The sequence below is a fragment of the Ictidomys tridecemlineatus genome, unplaced genomic scaffold (assembly GCF_052094955.1).
Source record: "Ictidomys tridecemlineatus isolate mIctTri1 unplaced genomic scaffold, mIctTri1.hap1 Scaffold_1016, whole genome shotgun sequence".
NCBI classification, from domain to species: domain Eukaryota; kingdom Metazoa; phylum Chordata; class Mammalia; order Rodentia; family Sciuridae; genus Ictidomys; species Ictidomys tridecemlineatus.
The window spans coordinates 105,436-128,056 of record NW_027520981.1 but is presented as its reverse complement, the minus strand read 5'-3'; the positions used below and the strand labels follow the sequence as shown (position 1 = coordinate 128,056).

Below are 22,621 nucleotides of genomic sequence, written 5' to 3'. Positions count from 1 at the left end.
TTCTTTGATATAATAAGAGCAACTAAGAACAGAGCAGGGAGGAAGAGCAGGAAGAAAAGATTAACATTAAACAGAGACATGAGGTGGGAGGGAAAGGGAGAGAAAAGGGAAATTGCATGGAAATGGAGGGAGACCCTCATTGTTATACAAAATTATATATAAGAGGTTGTGAGGGGAATGGGAAAATAAACAAGGAGAGAAATGAATTACAGTAAATGGGGTAGAGGGAGAAGATGGAAGGGGAGGGGAGGGGGATAGTGGAGGATAGGAAAGGTAGCAGAATACAACAGTTACTAATAGGGCATTATGTAAAAATGTGGATGTGTAACCGATGTGATTCTGCAATCTGTATATGGGGTAAAAATGGGAGTTCATAACCCACTTGAATCTAATGTATGAAATATGATATGTCAAGAGCTTTGTAAGGTTTTGAACAATCAATAAAAAAAAAAACTAGGGAGAGAGGGAGAGCACGCCAGGGAGTGAGCTTTTATTGGTGAATAAACAATTCAAGGGAAAATCCCATCCAGTGAAGGTTAAGGGGGAGAAGAATCCCAAGGTCAAGGACAATGTTTGGGTCTTCAGGTCAGTGGCCAGGAGGCATCTGCAGGGACAAGCCCTGGGACCTTGGAAAGGGTGGGGAATGGCTCTGACACAACTGTGTTTGAGCGTCTCTCACCCTGCCAGGGAGGTAAGTCAAATCACGTAGGAGGATGGCCTCTCACAATTGTCAGTGTTTTTTCTTTTTTTTGTTGTTGTTGTTAGAATGAAATTCATAAGTTGGCATTCCATTTTTTTTCAGATGTGTAACTAGATGCCATTTAAATTACCCACTCTTAAATGGTAGACATTTTGTACGTGAGCACTGACTGTCTGCACCTTTTTGAACAGCCAGTCTGGGCTCAGGAGCCCAAATAACAATGGTTAGCTGGAACATGTTCTTTATTTGGCCTATCCGTCAGTATCCCCTGAGGTCATCTGTTCAATGAGCTTCGTTACTCCTGCTCCCTCACTGGCTTTCATAGAAACCACATACTGTCTATGAATCAGGGACACCAATCCCACATCATTGTGTTCTTTGAGTATCCAAAGTCCCACTTTTCACTTCACCATGCCTGACATAGGCAGTAATATTTATCAGCAAATGTGAGATTTTCAAAGATCCAATTCTGTGTGCTCCTTTCTCAAGGAGCATTAGGCAAGGATATAGCATACATAAATATTAAAAGGCTGTAGTTTTTAAAATGTCATCCATTGAATAGTTGATACATGTCTGAGATATTTTTTATTTTGGAGGAGGTATTATTTAATAGGGAATTTCAACAGTTACATAATAGTGAAATGAGACACAAAGAATAAAATGCATCCATTTTATTCTTTGTGCCTGATGAATTTTATGAGTAAGGATAAGATACTTCCTTGTTCCAATGAAGATGTTGCCCACTTCTGTGAATGGATGTGGGGTGTCACCTGCTACTTGCATGTCTGCATGTTGTGCTTGACACTAATATCATACTTGGCAGGTGGCAGAAAGTCAATACTGAAGTTAAGCTCTTGTGTTCTACCAGCTGTGCTGCAGATCCTTGGTGTGCCACCTTCTGCAATCCATGCTGCTCTGTTCATGTTCCTATTGACTTCCTGGTGGTGAGCATCATGGTCTCCCTGTCTTGAGAATGGCCAAGCATTGCTCTGTGAATGTGGAAGATGGGCATGTGGAAGGCTCCAGGGAGGAGGGATCAATGATCATGTACTCTAATCCATGTGCCTGTTTAATGACCTGTTTTTCTTCTTTGGTTTTAAGGGAGACAAGGCCCTCAGACACTTCTGTGCAGCTGGGAATGCAGGCTTCTGCTTCACCTTGAAGGAAGCGAAAATGCTCTCTAAGTGTACATCATGCTTTATTTTATGGAAGAATTCTATATCTAGCCAAACCACACGAGATTTCAAAAGCCAGCCCAATAACATTTAGAAGATTCATTCTCCAGAGCAGAGTCCTCCCTGTTGAGAGACTTCAATGTGGAGAAAGGAGAGCCCCTCTCTCCTCAGACTCCCTGCTTTGACAACAAGTGCACTGGAGAAGTTTGAATCAAGTGGGAGGCACATGGGCAGGCTTCCTGGATGAGGCCCTATTGAAGGGAGGATGGGATCTGAGGAGTGGACCAGAGAGAAGAAAGATGGGAAAGGGAGGGAAGCTGGTGAGGGCAGGGTGGCAGCATCACTGGAAAAGAGGCCCCAGGAGGAAATGCTACAGACTCTCAGCTGAAGACACCCGTGAGGGCTTGAGATGTTTTCAAGCACAGCCTTCCTTGCCAATATGTGAGCTTCGTGTTCTGCTGGACTTGGATGAGTTTAGTGATAAATGACATGCAGGGACCCACATGCAACAAACACATTTACTGATGGCACAAGGGCTTCAAAGTGAAACTGTGTCTGCCAGTTATTACACATCATTCTGTGGCACTCTAGTTCAAACAGGGACAGCCACAAATTGCTCACTGGGAACCCTCTTTGCTGCCGCAAGTGGACACTCTTGCATGAACCACTTCACTTCTGAACTTCTAAAGTTCTCCTGAGCAAGCACATTCAGAACCCACTTCAGGCCCAATAGGAAAAGTGTACCTAGAAGAGAGCCCTTGTAGCTCTGATCACCAACTTTAAAGAGGAAAGCTGCCCTCTGAAGAAAATCCATTTGCCAATGTTTCACTGAAATCAATGGTTCCCCCTTACTCAGAAAACAAAATAGAAACGCAGGAGCCTTCATGAGGGGAACCTGCATTTCTAATGGAACAGATACTTCAGAGAGAAAGTGAGAGTGCCGGCCCTGAGAAGCAGTTCTGCTTCATGCAGCTTCAACCAGAAACAAAACCCAATGTGCTTACAGAGAACAAGACCGTTCCTTCAATTGGAAGCTGCCTACACAAAATGCTTCCATTCTGCACTTCCAAGCTTTTCTCAGCCAGCAGTTCAGTCAACACTTTACACCCAAAGTGCAAATTGTGCTACCCAGAGAGCCCTTGGACCTAACATCATCACCAGTATTCACATGGAAAGTTGGACGGTTGACAAGATCAATGGCCCAGAGTTTCATTGAAATCTTTTTCTCAATTTTTTTTGAAAACTAACTGGAAATGAAAGGCCCACAAGCAACAAACTCTGCTATATACAAGACACAGAAACTTCTAAGTAAAGCCCGGAACTGCTGGCTCTAAGAAGGGGTTCCAAATCCTACTAGTTCAACCAAGCCCAAATCCCAATGTGCTCTCTAGGAACACTTTTACATCTTGCAATTGAAGCTGTTTGCATACCCTGCTTCTCTTCTGCACTTCACACTCTAGAGCTGTTTGCACACCCTGGTTCTCTTCTGCACTTCACACTCTTCTCAATGAGCACATTCAGAGAGCAGTGCAGGCTCAATATCCAAAGTGCACTAGCTGGAGAGCCCTTGTACCTTGGAGCAGTTGCTCAGATAGGTCTGATGGGTGGTTCAATTCCTCCATGATTCTTTGGAATCCATTCCTCAAACGGATTCTAAAAACTATCTTGAAATTGCATGAGCCTGACTACAATGACCTCGGCTTTATTGAGTGCATAGATGGTTCCAAGTGAAATGGTACCATCATCTCTGACAAGAGGTTCTGCTTCCTGCATGTTCAACCAGGGAAAAATCGCCATGTGTTCACTGAGAACAAAGCTACTTGTGCACAAAATTTTTCTGTTTTCCCCCTACATATGCATCTAAGGATGCAAATTCAGAACACATTTCCTGCAAAAAACATGAGAAATTATCCTTGCAAAAGTCCACTCTGGTCTAGCATCACCAACATTGATTAGAAAATGAATTGCACAGGTTTCATTGTATTCCCTTGGTCTCCTTTTACTAAAAACTCATTGAAACTGCAGGTGCCTGACAGCAACCAACTTACCATTGACCAAGAGCACAGTTGTTTCCAATGAAAACTGTGCCTGTTAGCTCTCAGAAGCCATTGGATTTAAGGATACTTCAGCCAGGATCAAAGCTCAATGGGCACGATGAGAAAAATGTCATTTCCTAATGTGGAAGCTGCTTGCCAAAATTCTTCTGTGCTGCACTTTCAAAATATTTTCAGGAAGCACACTCAGAGCACAGTTTCAGCCCATATGCAAAGAGTGCTAGCAAGAGTGCCCTTGGACCTAGGTCAGCAACTTGGAGAACTGTGGGCCCACTGGGAAGAGCAATTCCCCAAGGTGGATTGAAATCCATTGCTCAATTGTTTGTCACAGAATTCACTTGAAATCCAAGTGCCTGCCTGCATTGAACTCACACTGACCAATTGTACAAATACTTCAAAGGGAAACTGCCACCTCTGAGAAGCGGTGGTTCTTCATGCTAGTTTAAGTAGTGACAAACCCTAATGTGCTCACTGAGAATAAAATGAGCTCCTGAATGTTGAAGCTGCTGAGAGACTGCTTTACTTTTGCACTCCCAAACTACTCTCAGCAAGCACATTCAGAACCGAGGTCAGGCCCAAAATACAATGTTGGCTGACAAGAGAGGCCTTGCACCCAGGATCACCAATTTTGAGAAGGCAATGAGGACTGCTGAAAAGATGAACTCCACAAAATTCCATGGAAACCCACTCATCGGACCTTTCTGAGAACACTTGAAATGCAGGTTTCTACATGCAAGGAACTGTGTGTGACAGATGGCAAAGTTTGCCAAATGCAAACATGCCTACCAGCTCTGAGAAGCCATTCTCATTCACACTTCTTCAACCTGGGAAAAATCCCCATGTGCTCACTGAGAACAAGTTAGCTTGTGCTACTTGAAGCTGCTTCCACAAACAGTTTTACTTCTGCACTTCTAAGCTGTTCTCATCAAGCACATTCAGAGCACAGTTCAGGCATGAAACACAAAGTGCACCAGAAAGAGATCACCAACTTGCAGGAGGAAAGAGGACCAGCTGAGAAGATCAGTTCTCCAAAGTCTCACTGATATCCACTTGTCACATTTGTTTACAATATACACTTGAAGTGCAGGTACCCAAATGAGTGAACTGTTTTTGATCAATGGCACAGAGGTTTCAATGTGAAAGCATGCCTGTCACCTGTAAGGAGCAATTTTTCTTTCTTCTAGCTCACACAGAAAAATACACCATGTGCCTACTTACAACAAAGTTAGTCTTGCAAGTTGAAACTGCTTGCAGCAAATGGCTTCCATTCCCCACTTGCAGCCATCAGTGGTTGACAGATGGCACAGAGGCTTCAATGTGAAACCGTGAATGCCAATCATTACAAGTGCTTCTGACACACTCTAGTTGAACCAGGGAAAGCCCAAAGTGGTCAATGAGAACACACTTTGTTCCTGCAAGTGGAAGCAGCTTGCATAAACTGCTTCAGATAGAAAATTCCAAGCTCTTCTCAGCAAGCACATTCAGAAAACAGTTCTGGCCCAATGGAAAAAGGGACCTAACAAGAGGATGCCATACATATGATTACCTTCATAAGGTAGCTTCCCAACTTCTGTGTGGAACTGTGTTTCTCCTTGGCCCTTATGCTGTTTTGGAGACCACTAGCTAAGCTTTGTGCAGGATCATCAGACCTGGACTTTTGGCAAGACCTGTACAGCCCTCACACATGCTCAGATGCTACAGGACTTTGCAGACCAGTCCAGACAACAGTAGGCATCCATTCATTGTCTGCAGTCTACAGAATCCTAGATGCATGGCATTCATTATCATCAAATGCAGAATTTTCATCAAAAACCATATATATATGTATGTATGTATGTATATATATATATATATATATATATATATATATATATTTCCAATCTGAATCAAGAAAATCAGAAATATCCCCAAATCCAAAGAGTGGATCTCCTTTGTGATGCTACCAGTGGAATTCCACAGCTGACCTCATGGGATGGTTCACAGTGAAAACACAGCTGCATGAAAAATATTACATGACATGACCTTCTGGTTATGTAGAAAGTGGCATGTGAAGTACACATGCATGTCTTCTTCAGACATGGAATTCATTTGCAAGACACCTTATCAATGGAAAATACTCCAAAATGGGAGAAATCAGAACCACATCTCCAAAGAATTTCAGAAGAGACCAACTCCATCTGTGTATCTATCGCTCAGTCAGTGTGTGTGCTCTAGTGTGTGTGTGTGTGTGTGTGTGTATGCGTTCTAGTGTGTCTTTGTTTGTATTTGTACCAAGATAGCCGATACTTCATTGCCCCCATTGGAAAACTGACTCAGATAATGCCATCTGCCAAACTCCTAAAAACCAAACTTCTTGCTAATACAAGGAAACATTCCTTCCTGTTTGTTTGGATGTGTCCTTTAGGAATCACTGCTACATTTAGTATACTCAAATCATCACAGTAGATCAGGAAACAAAAACATATATATTTTAAAATAATAATATATTAATGGAAACAACAAATACAGGATAGAGTAACAACTATGTTACTAAACAAGGTCAAGGACAATGGCAAACTATAGATACAAACTTTGAAGAAAATAATTATCAATGTAAATATTCCTGGGCTGCCTCAGCCCTGCCCAGGCACACAGCAGCAGAATGGTTTTGCAAGCATCCTCAGGAGGGCTGCAGCCTTCTTTGTAGGACGAGAGGGAGGTTGAGGCTGGATCCACTCATCATTCTTTTGGGAGAGGCTCCTTTTCCTCAGCACAAAGTTGGGTTTTATGTGAGGGTTCTTTGCGTAAAATACGTTGGCCTGCGCTGGAATCCTCAGCTCTGGAAAGAGAGGGGTATACAAAATAAGGTGGCTCAGTAGGTGCTCTCTGGGACACCCCAACATCTGAGAGCCTGTGCCAGAAAAGGCCAGAGCCACACACCTGAGAGCTCTCCAATTCAGCACCAATACCAACAAGACAGCCTCCACAGTCCTCCCTGAGGAAAAACTAGGCAGAGCACTTCCACAGACCTAATGTCGGTTCCTACCAAAGGCTTTGGACTCCAGAACATCCCAGGTCCTCTTGCATCTGCCAAAGTACACCACTAGGGTTTGCATCTGAAATCTCCCACAAAAGGCTCCTGTGCCAAAGATTCAGTCGACACATGAGCCATCTTCATGAGTGGGTTTGGAGGGAAGCATTGGATGGTGAGTGCTCTGGTGTCAACATAAAATTCTCATTCAAGATGAATACACTACTGGGAGGTGGGAGGGACTGGAAGAAAGGTTGAGCATGGTTGGAGGAAGACCTAAACAGGGGTGCGCCCTGGGCAATAAGCCTTGTTCCTGTAGGCTCCACTGAATCCTCATTCTCCAAGTAGAGGTCCTCCTTCTCCATCTTTCTCTCTCTCCCTCTCTCCCAGCCTTGTTCTCTCTCTCCCAGTCTATGCCTGTTTGGCAAGGGCTGAGAAGCTCTCCACTGCCACACACTAGAGCTTTATGGACAGCCTCAGTACACAACCAAAGAGAAAGTTGTGAAACCCAGAGAAAAGGCTGAGGATTCCTCAAGTATGGCCACAGTGAGGACAGGCTGACCAGCACAAATACCACATTAGAGCCATGCTTCTGCATTGGTGGAGCCCACCTCCATGTGAACCAGGCTTCTGAGAATGGAGGCCACATTCCAAATGCTGCCCTCCTGAGAACAATGGTTCCAAAGGCCAGCAAAGGGAATGCTTCCCTCCAACATGGTGTATGGTCCAGTGGTGCCATGACCCCAAGTGGGGGAATACAACAGCCCGCTTCTCCTTCCTCTGAACACGTGTTTCCTGTCACCCTCCTCTAACCTAGAGCCTGTTCTCCATCCCTTCTGGGTTGGATGTGAAGATCTCTGCTATGAATTGCTAAGGCTACCAAGGCCCAAGACAGACTTCCTCTTCCATTGATTCTACTAACCTAACAGTAGGTTAAGATAGGAGACAAGTGATTCTAGAACTCGTAGAGATGGTGGTATTCAGCATACATAGGCTGGGATAATGGCTGCTGTGGTGTTTGGCTCACAAAAACCAACCAACCAACCAAGAAAAAGTGCTGGCATTATTATCAGATGAGCTTTGTGGCTACGTGCTCAGGAAGCCCTCATCTGACTTTAGTTAGGGATCATAACCTGACTATTGTGATCACTCCTTGGCAAGTGAACTCAGGTACAGAAGACCATGGAATTTATGCAAAGACAGATGATTCAAGCTGTCTCCCAGGCTGTGTTTTCTTCCCAATTTCATCCTGTTACTACTTGCTAGAATCCTGGCAATGCCCTGCCAAGGCAGAGGTTTTCTGGTCACACAGAAGGCTTTCAATCCTACTACTTCAGTCCACAAAATGCCAGTTCCCTCTTTAGCCCATGCATTCCATGTTCCTCTGAAACCACTCCTATCCCAGACCATAAAAGCATACTGCTCCTGGAAAGGGGCTTTCCTCCTCACTCCTCAAAGATGTCAGCTTTGGATGCCTTTTCATGTACAGGGGAGGCACCTGGTGGGGAGCCACAATATCCACTGGGGTATACCATTGGACCTCGAGACCCTCCACCAGCAGAAGTGCAGTTGGCTTTGTGCACGAACCCAACACACCTATTGGAGTGTTCTTGGGGGTCAGAGACTACACTTTGGTGCTAAGAGTTGACCTGAGTCCACATCCTGACCCTTGCTCTCTGCCATCTGATTGTCCCACTTACTGTGACGGTGAGAGATGATTTGGCCCAGCTCATAATCCTCCGGCTTCTCCTGAGTAAGCAAGTGCAGCTCGAGGGCCCTGCGGATGACGACAGGAGCCCGATCGTGGCAGGTCACCTGGAGCAGCATGGAAGACAGGCCTTCAGGAAATGGGCCTTGAAGTGACTACTCAAGGACAGTGGGCAGGGGCATTCTGGAGGCACCTCCACTCTAAATACAAGGGCAACATCAATGACCCTACTACCTGAGGCTGACCTCCTGCTCATCGCATGGGCTCTTCCCATAGGCTACTAGCCCAATCCTTGTACATAGGACTTCCTGGACCTGCCATTGCTCTTTGTGGAGCTGCACTCCTCTAGAAGTGAAAGGACCCCACTACCTGCATACAGATGCAATCTCAACCCACAAGTTGAGAGGAATTGGACAATAGCCTCCAAGATCCCAGGTCCGCCCGAGGATGCATGCGGCATTGGGAATGGCCTAGGCACAAAACCTACAGGCTTTGGTCTGGATTGCCAGGGCCCAAATCAGACCCAGGAACATGACCACACACAGGAGTGCTGAAAGATAGCCACGAGAGCTCCTGGCCTCCAGAGGCTCAGTGCTGGCTGGGGTGTAGGAGGGCACCTCATCCAGCAAGGGTGGTCATTGGGTTACCTGGACATTTAGTGTGCTTGCTCCACATCCATACTGACTCTGCAGAGAGACCCTCTCAGCTCCTTGTTCAAACAACATGCAGAACCTCACACTGCTGTCCTCCTCCATAGACCTTAGCATCCCATAGAGTGGAACCTGCAATCTAGGTCCTGGCCTGTTCTCATCTGTCACCTATACCTGCCTCTGCCCTTCTGGACTGCATGCTGCCACCTGACATACAGACTCCCTCAGACATGGTGGTGGACAAGCTGCTGCTCTCCCTCATATCAGCTCCAGCCCTTCACACTGACCTTTCATCCAGAAGCTCCAAATTTAAGAGGGCATGAGTAGTCCATGGTATTAGACCAGTGTCTGCTCCCCACCCAGGTGTAAGCACCAGGGGACACCCCTGCTCCCAGGCTTACCAGGACCTTCTTGGCCATCTTTGGACTTTGTGTTTCTAAGTGGACACGAATTAAGCAGGTGTCTCCCACCTGGAAAAGCGGCCTGGAGCACTTGCAGGTTGATTCTGAGAACTGTGGGGGATGGAACATCAGCAAACCCAGAAACAGAAAGCCACCCCAGCCTGTCAGTTGGCTCTATGGTCTTCTAGCACATATGTCCAGGTGCTGAGGCTTCTTATTTCCCCAGGTGGGAGTGGAATGGCAGCACAAGTACAGCTTGAATAAGGTAGGTGTTTACCCCCTTTCTCTTGAACTCAGGGCGTTTCCTCACGATGAAATATTTTATCCGCGGATTCATAGACTGATACATGAGTGAGTGGTCAGGGGCCTTGATTTCTGCAGAGCAAAGTGGAGAGAATTGTTAGATGGCACTCAAGGATTTTACCAGAAAACACACACAACCCCTGAGAGTCTCCGCCAGGGCGAGCCTGCACCAGAATTGAGAGCCCTCCTATCCAGCTACAGTGCCACCAAAGACTCCCTCAGTGATTCTTCCCTGGAGAAGATGATGTACAGGATTCTAAACCAAAAGAGCACCTGGCAATGGAAACAGCACCTCGGGCCCAGAACTTCTCAGTGCAGGTTGGATCTGCCAAAGGGACACTGCTAGGCTCTGCATCAGGATTGGCAAAGGCTCCTGTGCTTAGGCCTTTCTCCCCAGGGCAGCCATGCTCACACATGGGCATTCAGGGAAGCGTTGGATGGTGGGCGAATTCATCCCCTTGCCCTGGATGAATCCACTCATGGATGACTACGCAGAGGGGAGGTGGTATCCATCAGAGGTGTGTTGGGCATGGACATGGGAGGACTTCAGCAGGGTGGTGCCCTGGAGAACTCTATTGTTTTCTAGGTTCGCTCTCCTTCCCCTTGTTTCTCATCATGAGCTGTCAGCTTGGTACTTTTATTCTGGTTTTTGTTCTACTTCTGGCTCTTCTTTCTGTCCTGCATCTTCTTGTAGTTCTTTCTGGGTCTTTTTCTTGTTCTTACATGGTTTCTTCTTGTTCTTCTTCTTGTGTATCTCCCTCCACCCTTCCTTCTGTTCACTTCCTTCTTTTTCTTCTTCTTCCTCCTGCTTTTCATTGTGTGATCCTCTCCCCACTCAGTTGTGTCCTCTTTCTCCTCCTCCTTCTCGTTATATCTCTGGCAATGGTGGGGCGTCCTGAGGAGTTCAAATCTATCACACTCTTCTGCCCAGATGCAGCCTCTGTTCAGTAGTCCAAGATGAAATCAGTTCTCAATCAATGGCCAGGAGTGAAACCAAGACCAAAGACAAGTGACTTCCTTTCTTTGTCATTGTCACAATCAGGAAAGACTGAATAACAGACACCGCATTCTGGATAGGCTTCTACCTATGGAAGTCCGCACCTCATCTAGACCAGGATTGCTAAAATAGATTCCACCTCCATAAAGTTTCCCCAATGAAAACAAGGTTTCCAAAATCTAGGAGAGGGCCAGCATCACTGCCACCCTCCTGCCATAAGGCATAGATGCCATCACACCTAGTGGGTTCCAGGCCCCCCGTAGTCCTCCCTTTTGACGTCTGTTACACACAAACCTCCCCTGGTTGGAGCCTGCTCTCAACTGATGCTTGGGTTGAAAGTCTGTTTCTGAAATCATCTTCGTAGATTCTCAGTTTGGTAATTCCTTATTGACTGGCTTATTTTTGTACCAGGAATAAAACCAGAGGTAATTAAGCACTGAGACCATTCCCAGGCCTTTTTACTTGGGTACAGGGTCTCCCTAAGTTTCTGAGGCTGTTTGGAAATCCCCATCCTCCTGCACTGCCTCCCAAGTCCCTGAGATTCGCAGACACTGCCCCTTGCCCAGCTCCTTGCACCTCAGTCTTCCTCATGTGTGAGACAGAGCCAACCCAAATGAGGTCGTGTGGGAAAATTGGAAAACTCACTTACGTGCCCGACAGATGGTGGGTTCTATTGTGGACAGGCTGGGATGGTGAAGGCTAGGAGTGTCTGGCTCACAAGAAAGAAAAGAGCACTGGAATTGTGGACAGCTCAGCATTGTGGCCTCTGTTCTTCAGAGCCCTTCTTTGTTGCTGGAAGGAATAATAACCTGGCCATTCTGATATCTTCAGGAGATGGGCACCCAGGCACAGAGGACTTGGAATTCTTCCCAAAAGAACCCAAACAGGCTGTCCCCTAGCCTTGACTTCCTCTTCACTGAGTCCTGTTCCCAGTTGCTGCAATCCTGACATTCCTGTGAGTAGGCAGGACTTCTCATATCCTGGCCATGGATTGGGACCTGTGCTGCTTCTGTCCATAGCAATGCTGATCCAATCAGGACCCATGTTCTCCTCCTCTTCATTTGAAGGCATCCTTATCAGTGAGCCATAAACCAAACTGATGATGGATTGAGCCTCTCTCTGCCTTGCCCTCATGGATATTAGCTTCTCATTGCCAGACCAGGTTCAGGGGAGAATACATTTAGGGAGGTTCAGCAGCCCCCTTGGGCCTCATTGAGCACCTCCACATTGGACACGCCCATCACTGCACTTGGTCTCCTGCACCAGGCCCACCACACTTTGGTATTTTGTGGCCAAGGCCCACTTTCTCTTGGCTGTGAGTTATCCTGAGCCCTCTGTGGATCATGTCTCCCCACTGTCTGATTGTCCTACTTACTCTCATGCAGAGACATCATTCTCAGCAGCTCAAAGTTGTCCACATCCTCATGCTGCAACAAATTTTGGTCTAAGGCCCTTCGGATGAGGCTCTTCACCGTATCCACACAGGTCACCTGGATCAGGGTGGGATAAATGTCATCAGAGAATGGCTTTTAGAGGAGCTACCCAGAAGACTGTGGTCAAACATTCAGGAGAAATCTCAGCTACATATACAAGGGCACAATCTTGTTATCCTGCTACCTGAGTGTAGCCTCCATATACCCCCTGGGTTCTTGCAACGTGCTACTAGAACAATCTTGGTACAAATATCTTCCTGTACCTGCCATCTCCCCTCCCCCTGGGGAGTCACATTCCACTCAGGTCAAAGGACCAAACTGCCTATGCACAGACACTCTCATCTCACTGAGATGAGAGCAATGGGCCAGGGATCTGCGCACCAAGTGTGCTCTGGTGTGCAGGCTGCCTTTGTGGGTGGAAGAGGCAGACACACTGAAAATTTTGGTCCTGACTGCCACTACACAAAACAGACTCAGATACAAGAGTGTGTACTTGAGTGCTTCATGATAGCCTTGAGAGGCCCTGGCCTCTGGAAGCTCAATGCAGGTCTGGTTGTAATGATGTACTTGACTCAGCACTGGCATTCACTGAATGTGTCTTCTCTGCAGCTGGACACCTGCAGCATTAGCGTGTCTACTGCACATCCATAGAAATTCTGCCAAGAACCCCTTTAGCTCCGCATTTACATACATGCAAAGGCTAACATTCCGAAGCTTTGGCATGACCCCCCAGGTGATCCCGACCCCAAATTCCCACACCTAGTCATGCTAAGGAGGTTCTCTTCCCTGCTACAAGGAACACATCCCCTCCTATACATGTGACAAGTCACTGCCACCTCCTCTGCTCCAATCTCACTCATTGAGAATACCAAGTTCTAGGCACTGCAGCCTGCACCCTGGACATATCTCTGACTTCATCTGTCCACAGAACTTCCATCTGCACTTCTGGCCTGCAAAACCCACACTACACACACCCACTCACCACTGGAGCTGAGCATGCTGAGGCTCTCCCTCCTCAGGTCAAGCCCTTAAGATGGACCTCTCTCTTCTTTATTTCCCACCACAGCCCTGGGGTTGGCTGTGTCTCCTGCCTTCCACTGTGTGGACACCCAGGAGGCAGCCCTACTGTCAGGCTTACCAGGATGCGCTTTGACTCTCTCAGGCTCTGTCCCTCTAGGAGGACATAAACAAAGCGGTTGTCTTCCACCTGCTTGCTGGAGTGAAGCAGTGAGGAGCTGCTACTGGTGACTTTTCTCATGCACCACTCATTGCTTTGGGTGGCCTGGGGCAATGATCCTGCAGCCACTGCAGAGCTGCTGCTCACAGCTGCTGGGGTCCTGGATGCCACTGCCACAGAAGGCTCCAAGAATTGTGGGGGATGACAACATCAGCAAAGCCCAGCACCTGCACCCCACCCAGCCTGGCAGTTGGCTCTGTGGGCATTCTACAACATCCATCCAGAACCTGAGGTTCTTGTCCCCTTGGAGGATGTGGAGTGGCACCAGGAGTAAAGAGTGAAGAAGGTGACTGTTTACCTCCTTTGGCTTGACCTTCAACGACTTGCTGGCATCTGTTTCCCGAAGAAAGTTATAATGCACTCCTCCAATCAGGCCGTAATATACTTTTGCATCAGCAGGGACCCTCAGCTCTGGAGAGGCAGGGGTAGAGGCGTGGTAGGTGACACTCAAAAAATACACTACCCAACATCCCCCACAACTGAGAGCCTCTGCCAGCTCAGGTCTCACACACAGACCTGAGAGCCCCCGAATCCAGCTACTGTTCCACCAAAGACTCCCCACTGATTACTCCCTGAGGACCCTCTATGCACAGGAGGTCCAGTACAGGAACACCTTTCAAGGAAATAGCCCCTTGTACCCCAGACCCTCTTAGTTCACGTTGGACCCAACAAAGAGAAACAGCTAGACTTTGTATCTGGATTGGTCACCAAAGACTCATGTGTTGAAGGTTTTCTCCCCACTGCAGCAATGATCACAGGTGGGTTTGGGGAAAAGCATTTGATGGTGGGTGCCTCCACCTTGCCAGTGGATTCATACACTCATACAGGGCTACACTAATTGGAGGGGTATGGTTTGGAGGTGTGTTGAGCATGGGTGGAGGATGTCCACAGCAGGGCTGTGCCATCCAGAGCAATATATTTCTCTTGAGTTCCCCACTACTGCATTTCCTGCTCATGAGTATAATTCTCATTCACATTTTTAATCAATGTATTGTTATACTTCTTGTTCACCTTGTGTTTCTCCTTCTTGTTCTTGTTCTTCTTCATCTTCTCCTCATGCTTCTTCTTATAGTCATCTTGAACTTCTTATTCATGGTCTTCTCCTTCAACTTATTTTCATTTTTCTACTCCTCCTTCTCCTCCTCCTCCTCCTCCTCCTCCTTCTTCTTCTTTCTCTCTCTCTCTCTCTCTCTCTCTCTCTCTGTCTCTCTCTGTCTCTGTCTGTCTGTCTCTCTCTCTCTCTCTCTCTCTCTCTCTCTCTCTCTCTCTCTCTCTCTCCCTCCTTCCCTCCCTCTCTCTCTCCAAGAACAGTCTACAAGCTGTGAAGGGTTCTAAACTGAGTCCTAAGTGGACTCATTTTGCAATGAATAAAAAGATTGGAAGCCAGAAATGATTCTTCATTGAACTGCTTTTCTCATGTACTCATCTAGGTCAGGAAAGGCTGCCAAAGTAGGCACCCTGTGGTTGTCTGTCTTCTTTGACACAAGACAAAGAAGCCTCTCTTCTTGGCCCTTTGTGGATAATAGCTTTGCAATGCCTCCTCAGGCCAAGGAAAGAACACGATAGGCAGGTCCACAGCCCCTGGGGAACATGAATAACCTGCAGATTTATGCCCCATCATTACACTTTGTTTTGTGCACAAGTCCCACCATACTCTTCCTGGGCATTGGGCCAACACACACTGTGTTTTGTCTCCCAGTTATCGTGAGCCCACTGTGACTCACTGCTCCCTACCCTCTGATGGTTCCACTTACTCTGATCGTTCCAGACAATATGCAGAAGCTCATAGTTTTTTGGATCCTTCTGCTGGAGCAAGTGTACATCTAAGGCCTTGCGGATGACGACTGGAGTCCTGTCCTGGGAGGTCACCTGAGCAGGGTTGGAGAAAGCTCATCAGAGAGGGAATTTGGGAGTAGCTACCCAGAGGACAGTGCTTGAGGACAATCAGAGACAAGAGAGCTCTCAACACAAGGGCACCATCTTGATACCCTGCTACCTCAGGCCTTCATGTGATCATGTGGGGTCTTCCTATGAGCCTCTAGTCCAATCTTGGTACAAGAGTTTGCTTCAACCTGCTATGCCCTACAGGGACAAGAAAATAAGGACCAAAAGGCTTTGTACAGACACACTCTAGTCCCAACAAGATGGGAGGAATGGTCCAGTGGACTTCCATATCCCTGCTCTGGTCTGGGATGCAGCTGCATTTTTGTGTGGACAAGGCACAAACCCTAGGTGCTTTGGTCTTGACACCCAGGTACAACACACACTAGGACTCTTTAATGCTAGGCATGAAAGCTGCTGGGCTCAAGAGTATCAGTGCTTGCTGAGGTGTCAGGAATTTTGGACCCAGCAGGTGCAGTGGTTCAACATGGCTCCCCTGGAGGTGGTCACCAGAGTCTCATGATGGATACTCCACACCCAGGAAGATCCTGCAGAGAGACCTGCTAAATCTCTATTCACATACATGCAAACTAGGACACTAATGGGCCCCTCCAAGGCCCCCAGTTGTCTGTGACCCACACCTACCCACCCTAATCATTCTACAATGGCTCCCTTCCCTTCAACCAGCAACATATCCGCTCCCACACACAAGAAAATGACTGCCAACTCCTCTGCTTCAACCTCCACGGTTCAATACACTTCTCCTCAATACCAAGGTCAGTAGAGGATGGCCTGTACCCTTGATATTTCTCTGACCTCCTCTGAACCCAGCACTCACTCCTGCACTTCTGACCTGCACACCCCCAAACACGCAGGCCCACTCGCACCCAGACCTGGCATGCTGCTGCTCTCTCGCCTCTCTCTTCCTCACTTTCTGCTCTCCTTCCTGACCTTCCAGAAGCTCCAGTTCAAGAAGACAGGCCTAGTCCAAAGTGTTTGCTGTGGACTCGGTCTTCCCCACTGTGGGCTCCCAGGAGACTCCCCTGCTCGAAGACTCACCAGGATGCTCCTATACTGTGTTGTCCTTTCGTTTTCCAGGTAGATGCAAATGACGCACCTGCCTCTCATCGGATTGGTATATTTGGGCCGTGGGGAGTACTGAGTGGAGACCCCTGATGTCCTGGACTCCGGCTCTGCCCCTTCCCTGGGAGAAGGCTCTGGCTCTGGGGTTGGCTTAGGAGCCGTGACAGGAACTGAGCTTGTAGCTAGAGGAGAAAAGATGTCAACATGACTGCCTTGCCCTGACCTTCGCACAGACAGACAATACCCCTGCTGCCAGGAAGAACTCAGGCCCTTAGCCCACACAGGACCTCTTTGCAAACTAGGGTCACTTCCTGAATGGACAAAGGCTTATCCTAATTTTCAACCCAACACCAGGCATACAGACTCCCTGCAGTGGAACAACAGTCAGACCTTTCCTCATATACCCTTAGGTACTCACCACAGTCCACCTGGCTCTCAGGCTCTGCCTGGCTTGATATGCCATCTTCAGTTGGGGCCAGCAGGTGGTGTGCTTGGTGCTCCAGGTTAAAGCTACTCAGGAGGAGCCACACGTATGGCAGCAGCTGCTGCAGACTCAGAGAGCCTGGAGGCTGATGGGAAGCCTCGGTGTGGAAGTTCACCCAGGTTCCCAGAAAAGAAGATGAGGCACTGTGGGGAGGCAGGTGTGGAGTCAGCAAAACCCTGGCCTTGCCTTCGCCATGGCCTCCAGAGCAAACCTCTGACCCTACCCTCCTGAACCGTCCCTGGTTCTGAACACACCAGTCCACCTCAGGCAAGACACAGTGGCTGTACAGGCAGGGACAGGACAGGTCGCTAGGCAAAGAACCTTCAACGAAGGAGCGTTAGATTCATGGTATGACCAGCTCTCCCCTCCTCTGGGCAGGCCCGACACTCTTCTTCCTCTTGGCTACCTGCTCTCCAAGCTGGAATGCACCTTCCAGGAGTGTCTGTCCTCCTGCCCACTCTTCTCAGGGCTCAAGAGACACCTCCTCCCCTGGCGAGGGCTGCAATGTTACCTCATTCTCTGTGAGCTCTCACTGAGTCCCCCTTAGTAGCAGTGGACCTCTCTTTTCCCATGAGTGCAGACCACATCTCTGTGGCCCTGAGGGAGGACAGGGAGGTGTAGAGTAGGGGATCCATTATCCCAGGGCCTTCCACAGAGGACCATGACTACCTACAACTCCCTGCCTTACCCCTCCTACTGTTGAAGCCCCAAACCTTACACTGAAGGCAGAAAACTGAATTGGGGAGAGCAGTCTTTCCTCAGCCTTCCCAAGTCAAATCACCTTGCAGGTCCCTACTCTAGAAACAGGAGCCCACCCTCTTGACCCCAAGCCCATTCCATGTTGAAGTTGGTATAAGGGTCCACCATAGTCACTGAAGAGGACAACGTGCAGTTATGCCCCATGGAGTCAGGGATACAGTCACATGTAGGATATGTACTCATGGCACCTGTGGTTTGAGGCTGACCCCCATGAAAAGGGACACAATGGCAGTCATTTGCACCCCATTTTTCACTGAATTATGAAACGTGACTGGAAACGTGTCTTCACACAGTGGGTGCTTTCTCCATGTTCATCAGTGAATGAGCCCAAACTGCTGATTCCCACATATCTCTGGGTGTGGGAGCTGCCATGTCCAAAGCCCCTGTCCAGCTATGTCCCAGCTAGGACGCTCTGTCCCACTATGGAAACTAACATGTCTTTATTAACCGAAAAGTGCTTTTCCAAGGCCCGAGTTTTGAGACGCCTCTGGCACAGATCTACGTTCTTCACAAAGCCAACATCACACCAGAAAGACCACCTGGCCTTGCTGAGTCCACCTGGGAATGAGCTCAGTGCACACCATTGAGCTGTGGTGCCCAGTGTGTGGGGACTGCTCCATGGACCTCTGTGGATCAGCTGGAGTCAGAATGGTTTCTCTGCCTGAGAGGGGAAGTTCACTCCCCTTGCAAGGCTGTGGCAGGCACCTCCAGGACTTGTCCCATTCGGGGCTGACATTCCACTATGAGTGTGGTCCTCTATCTCACTAGGTATCACAAACCTTTGGGTCCCTGAGAGGCACATGGCAACCGCAAGACAGGCATGAGGGGGCTACACACTTGGGCTTGGTGGTCTGGTGCTTACCTTGGGAACAAGAGATCCAGCACCTGCTGGGTGGGGATGAAATCCCAGGAGATTAACCCCATGTTGCTGCTGAAATGTAGGTTTCTCCCACAAATGACAGGCAGGAGCTCATTCCTAAGCTGGTCCTGCCTGTAAGGTTCAAGGCTCTGTACCCTGAAGGGCTCCTCCGTGTTCTGATCATTTTCACCCTGGGTTGGGACCAAGAATGGTGGGTTCAAAATGGAAATGGTGACAAACAGAAAAATGATTTGTGCCAATACACTAGAGTCAAAGCACAATGGGACAGTTTCCATCAGTACAAACACACACACACACACACACATAAAGAGTCAGAATAGGAGTCCTGGGCCATTCATCAGGGATTAGACTAGAGGGCCTGCTGGGCTCACCTGCCCTGTGCTACTTACTGTTACTCTTGAGCTCCTCTGCGACAATTTCCAGAGGCTCTGGCGTCTAAGATGAAGCCTCACCCAGTGCATCCACAAAAGGGCTAGTTGGCCCCCCTGAGATTCCTGGGAGCCTGAGGCTCGGCATTGTTTGCAACCACAGGAGAACATCCTTCTCACTCCAGTTTCTCCAACCAAATGAGCTTGGATGGCTTGGTCAGTGAAGTGGGTGCCTGGATACCAGGGTTCCATGTTCTGTTTGATCCATTGTCAAGGCAATGATGTCATTTCCTGTGCCCATACCTGAGCCTCTTTTCACATAAGACCACTTTCAAAAGCCCTATGAGCTGCTGATTTCTCCTCCATGCCTACCCATCTCAGGTGCGCAGGTGTTCACCAACAACTACCCAAACATCCCCACCAAAATCTGCCCTGCTTGGTGCCACTAGAGTTCCAGCTTGGAGCCTTCAAAAATGCATTCACAACCAGTCCTTCCCTCTCAGAAGCTTTTGGACCCTGGTCCCATTAATGTGCAACTCATGCTGTGCCCAGTCTTTTCTGGAAAGTAGGGTAGCATCTAATCTCTAGGGTTTATTGTGTCTATTGGCCCATAACACCCTCTATTCTCCTGAAACCAGAGATGGGACTCACAGGTGGCTAAAGCACAAATGTAGAGATGGGACAATCACAAGAAGGGCAGAGACAAGGAATGCACCCCAACTCAATCAGGCCTGTGTCCCACACAGGGACGTGGCTAATGTCCGTCCCATGGTGGCTGCAGTTCCCTCTCTACACCATGGCAAGTTGGAGGGGACTGAGATGCAGAGGCTGCTCCCCTCTGCCATACAACTTCCCAAGGCTTCTCCTAAGATTTCAAAAGGGCCAAGTGTGTCTAGTGTTGGGGTCTCACAGAGACTCCGAGGTACCACAGCATCCTGCTGCCCAGAACCGGTTCACCCCTCACCTCAAGGGGGCTCAGCCTCTGGATTGATAAGAATTGAAGTGGGTACTTGTGATGGGATATCACCTCCAAGACTGAGTTATGCCAAGTCCATGACCCCTGTCTGCATCCCTGTCTCCAGCAACACTCCCCTCTCTCTCTTTCCTCCTCAGAGCAAACAAATCCATTTAGCAAGTGTGTCCTGTGATAAAGACATGACAGTCACCCATCCTCTCATTACAAAAACACTGAGGCTCAGCCAACAAGGATCCTACCAGGAACACAGGCATAAACTCAGAGTCCGATCCTCCCAGCCGAGCCTCAGTGAAGCCTGGACTCCCAGCCTCCTGAGAAGAGGAAACAGAGGTGCCTAGCCAAGCCACCTTGGATGCAGCCGCACACAAACTGAACTCATCAATGCCCCTTGCTCTCAGTTGTGAATAAGAGGGGAGGTGGTGTTTCACAACCCTGGACATCAAGTGCAGTCTCCAGGCTTTGGGGTGTGCCCTGGCCTCTCTCTATCTGCCCAGGCCCTCCAACCCACACTGGCCTCTTACCCAACCTCCTCCTAGGGCCAAACTCAATCCTGCCTCTCAACTTCTGCTGCCTTCCCCAAATGGAGAATGGCTGGCTCTCTGTTATCATGCTGGTGTCAGCAGCAATGCCACCCCACTGACATAATTCTGAGTCCCAACCTAGGCACTCCAGCTGTCTTTGCCACACCTGGCCTGTTTGGGCTCTGGCTCTTGCTCTTTTCTTTCATGTGCATGTGTTTTGAGGTTTTGAGTTTCTCCCACTGCAGAACTGCAGCTGTAGCAGGGTAGAGCTCATGAGGGTGACATTCTGAGCCACATCCTGTTCTATCAGGCCTGTTAACTGGGGTGACTGCTGGAACACAGAGATGAGTGAACACATGGGAGGTGGTTGGACCCACCTTGCCTCTGAGTGGCTTCCTTTCAGGACAGGAATGTAGGGATGGGAGCCCCTGGCGTGGGATGCTTTGCACAAGGCGTGACCACGGGCTCTCTTTCCTGGCAAAAATGGCTCCAATCAGCATGGAGAGCATTGTCATTCCTGGTGGCTAACAACAGCCCTGGACCCCAGAAAGGAACCCACACTCAAGATTAACGTCCGAGTGTGCGTGTCCTTGAGGAAATGAGGTCTCCTGATCCCAGGTGCAAAGGGGTAAGTCCTCTAACTCCAGGGGCCATGAAGGGACATCTGAGTTTCCCTTGTCCTTCTTTCCCTCTCTGAACCCAGTGTGTCCTCACACTAACCACAGTTAGGACCCTGGCCTCATTCCCCAATGAAGATCATTAGGCTCCATAAAGGACAGTCTCTAAGATGCTCAGTGGACCAACACCCTCTGCACAACCCATAACCCTATTCACCCAAGAGGCAAGAGGATTTCTATTCAGGAAAACCAGGAAAGGGAGAGCCTTTCTCAAGGACACAAGGACATTAGTGAGTGAGGGAGTGATTAATGGATGGATAACTATTTCCACCACCAACTTCCAGGAGCATATATGGCCCTTTGGAGAATTCTGCCGTGTGTTGGTGATTAAGGAGAATGTGTGAATCCAGGGGTCACTAGGTCCTCTCAGCCATAAGGAGGGAAACTGCCATAAAGGAACTAGGACAAGGGTGCGAGGAATGCTCACTGGTGGGAGATCGGAAGGAAGGAAAGTTTACTCATTAGAAAAGTGTAGCCTGAAAATTCTTAGCCAGCCAAAAGTCGTGCAAACTTGTGTGGGAAAAGAGTCTTTGCACAGTGATGAAGCTAGGAGCTCACATGATGGAACACAGCATCAACTGGGACCAAATCCAATATCTGATATTCTTGTAGGAAGAGGAGAGTCTGGACCAGATACCAGGGAGACTGGGGGATACCGGCTATGTGAGGTTGGAGCCAGGACGGGATGCCCATATGGGAACCACAGATCGTGGGCAGCAATAGGACAGTGGGCAAGGGCTGGGAAAGTTGGGGTATAGTCCCCTAGGAACCTGTGAGGTGTTTTGGCAGTGGGACCGCCCAACACCTTGTGTGTTGAGCTCCTGGAGCTTGAGAGAAGGCCCTTCCTCTGTTGTTGGCCACCCAGTTGACAGAGTTTGGTTGTAGCAGGCCTAGGACCCAGATGAAGGTCTGAGCATGTTGGCCATGCAGGGTGGATCTGGACCTCAGACACACTCTGATGACTGTAGGGTCTCAGCCCTGCATCAACACAAGCACCAAGTCAGGCCAGGTGGGGAAGGGCTAGGAACACACTCTGGGGGCTGGTGCCTATATTACTAGGAGCACTTCTGACCCCAATTCCCTGATCTGCTGCCAACACAAGCTACAGAGGAGGGTAGAGGGACACAGAGCATGGATCGTCCCCACTCAGTGGGCCCAGGCATGTACCATGGCCAGCAGCCTCGTGCCTTGCCCGGTGAGTCCTGAAGCGGCCCCCTCTTCCCAATCTGAGAGCTCTACCCTTCCTCATGTGCTACTACCTTTCCACTGTCTCTGGAAATATCTACTTGCTGTGGTCCTCAGGCAGTTTATGATTTAAGTTAAA

At 48.6% G+C, this 22,621-nt stretch overlaps 2 protein-coding genes across 3 annotated transcripts in view; both read right to left on the bottom strand.

Annotated features, from left to right (window-relative positions):
* Positions 1–6,375: 6,375 nt before the first annotated feature.
* Positions 6,376–22,621, bottom strand: part of LOC144372406 (uncharacterized) — a 65,845-nt gene continuing 49,599 nt past the window's right edge. The window contains exons 5-6 of one of the 2 annotated variants that reach the window (XM_078035794.1): positions 8,640–8,754; positions 6,376–6,747 (exon numbers count right to left, since the gene is read on the bottom strand). In XM_078035794.1, coding sequence (XP_077891920.1) covers positions 6,542–6,747; positions 8,640–8,754 — 321 coding nt within the window. In that variant the 3' untranslated portion in view covers positions 6,376–6,541. The remainder of the gene's footprint in view (positions 6,748–8,639; positions 8,755–22,621) is intronic. The other variant, XM_078035796.1, reaches the window with a different exon arrangement.
* LOC144372407 (uncharacterized) lies at positions 9,199–17,924 on the bottom strand. The gene is made up of 6 exons (XM_078035797.1): positions 17,051–17,924; positions 15,423–15,537; positions 13,967–14,079; positions 12,374–12,488; positions 9,976–10,073; positions 9,199–9,809 (listed from the first exon to the last, which is right to left on the bottom strand). The coding sequence occupies exons 1-6, from the start codon at positions 17,093–17,095 to the stop codon at positions 9,588–9,590; spliced, it is 708 nt and encodes a 235-aa protein (XP_077891923.1). The 5' UTR covers positions 17,096–17,924; the 3' UTR covers positions 9,199–9,587.

Coding starts and splice junctions, on each gene's coding strand:
- LOC144372407 (XM_078035797.1), bottom strand. CDS start 17,095: ATGGCATATCAAGCCAGGCAGAGCCTGAGAGCCAGGTGGACTGTG. Junction 14,080..15,422: donor TATTGTCTGGAACGATCAGA/GTAAGTGGAACC, acceptor CTGCCTCTCCAG/AGCTGAGGGTCCCTGCTGAT. Junction 9,810..9,975: donor CTGAGTTCAAGAGAAAGGGG/GTAAACACCTAC, acceptor CATCCCCCACAG/TTCTCAGAATCAACCTGCAA.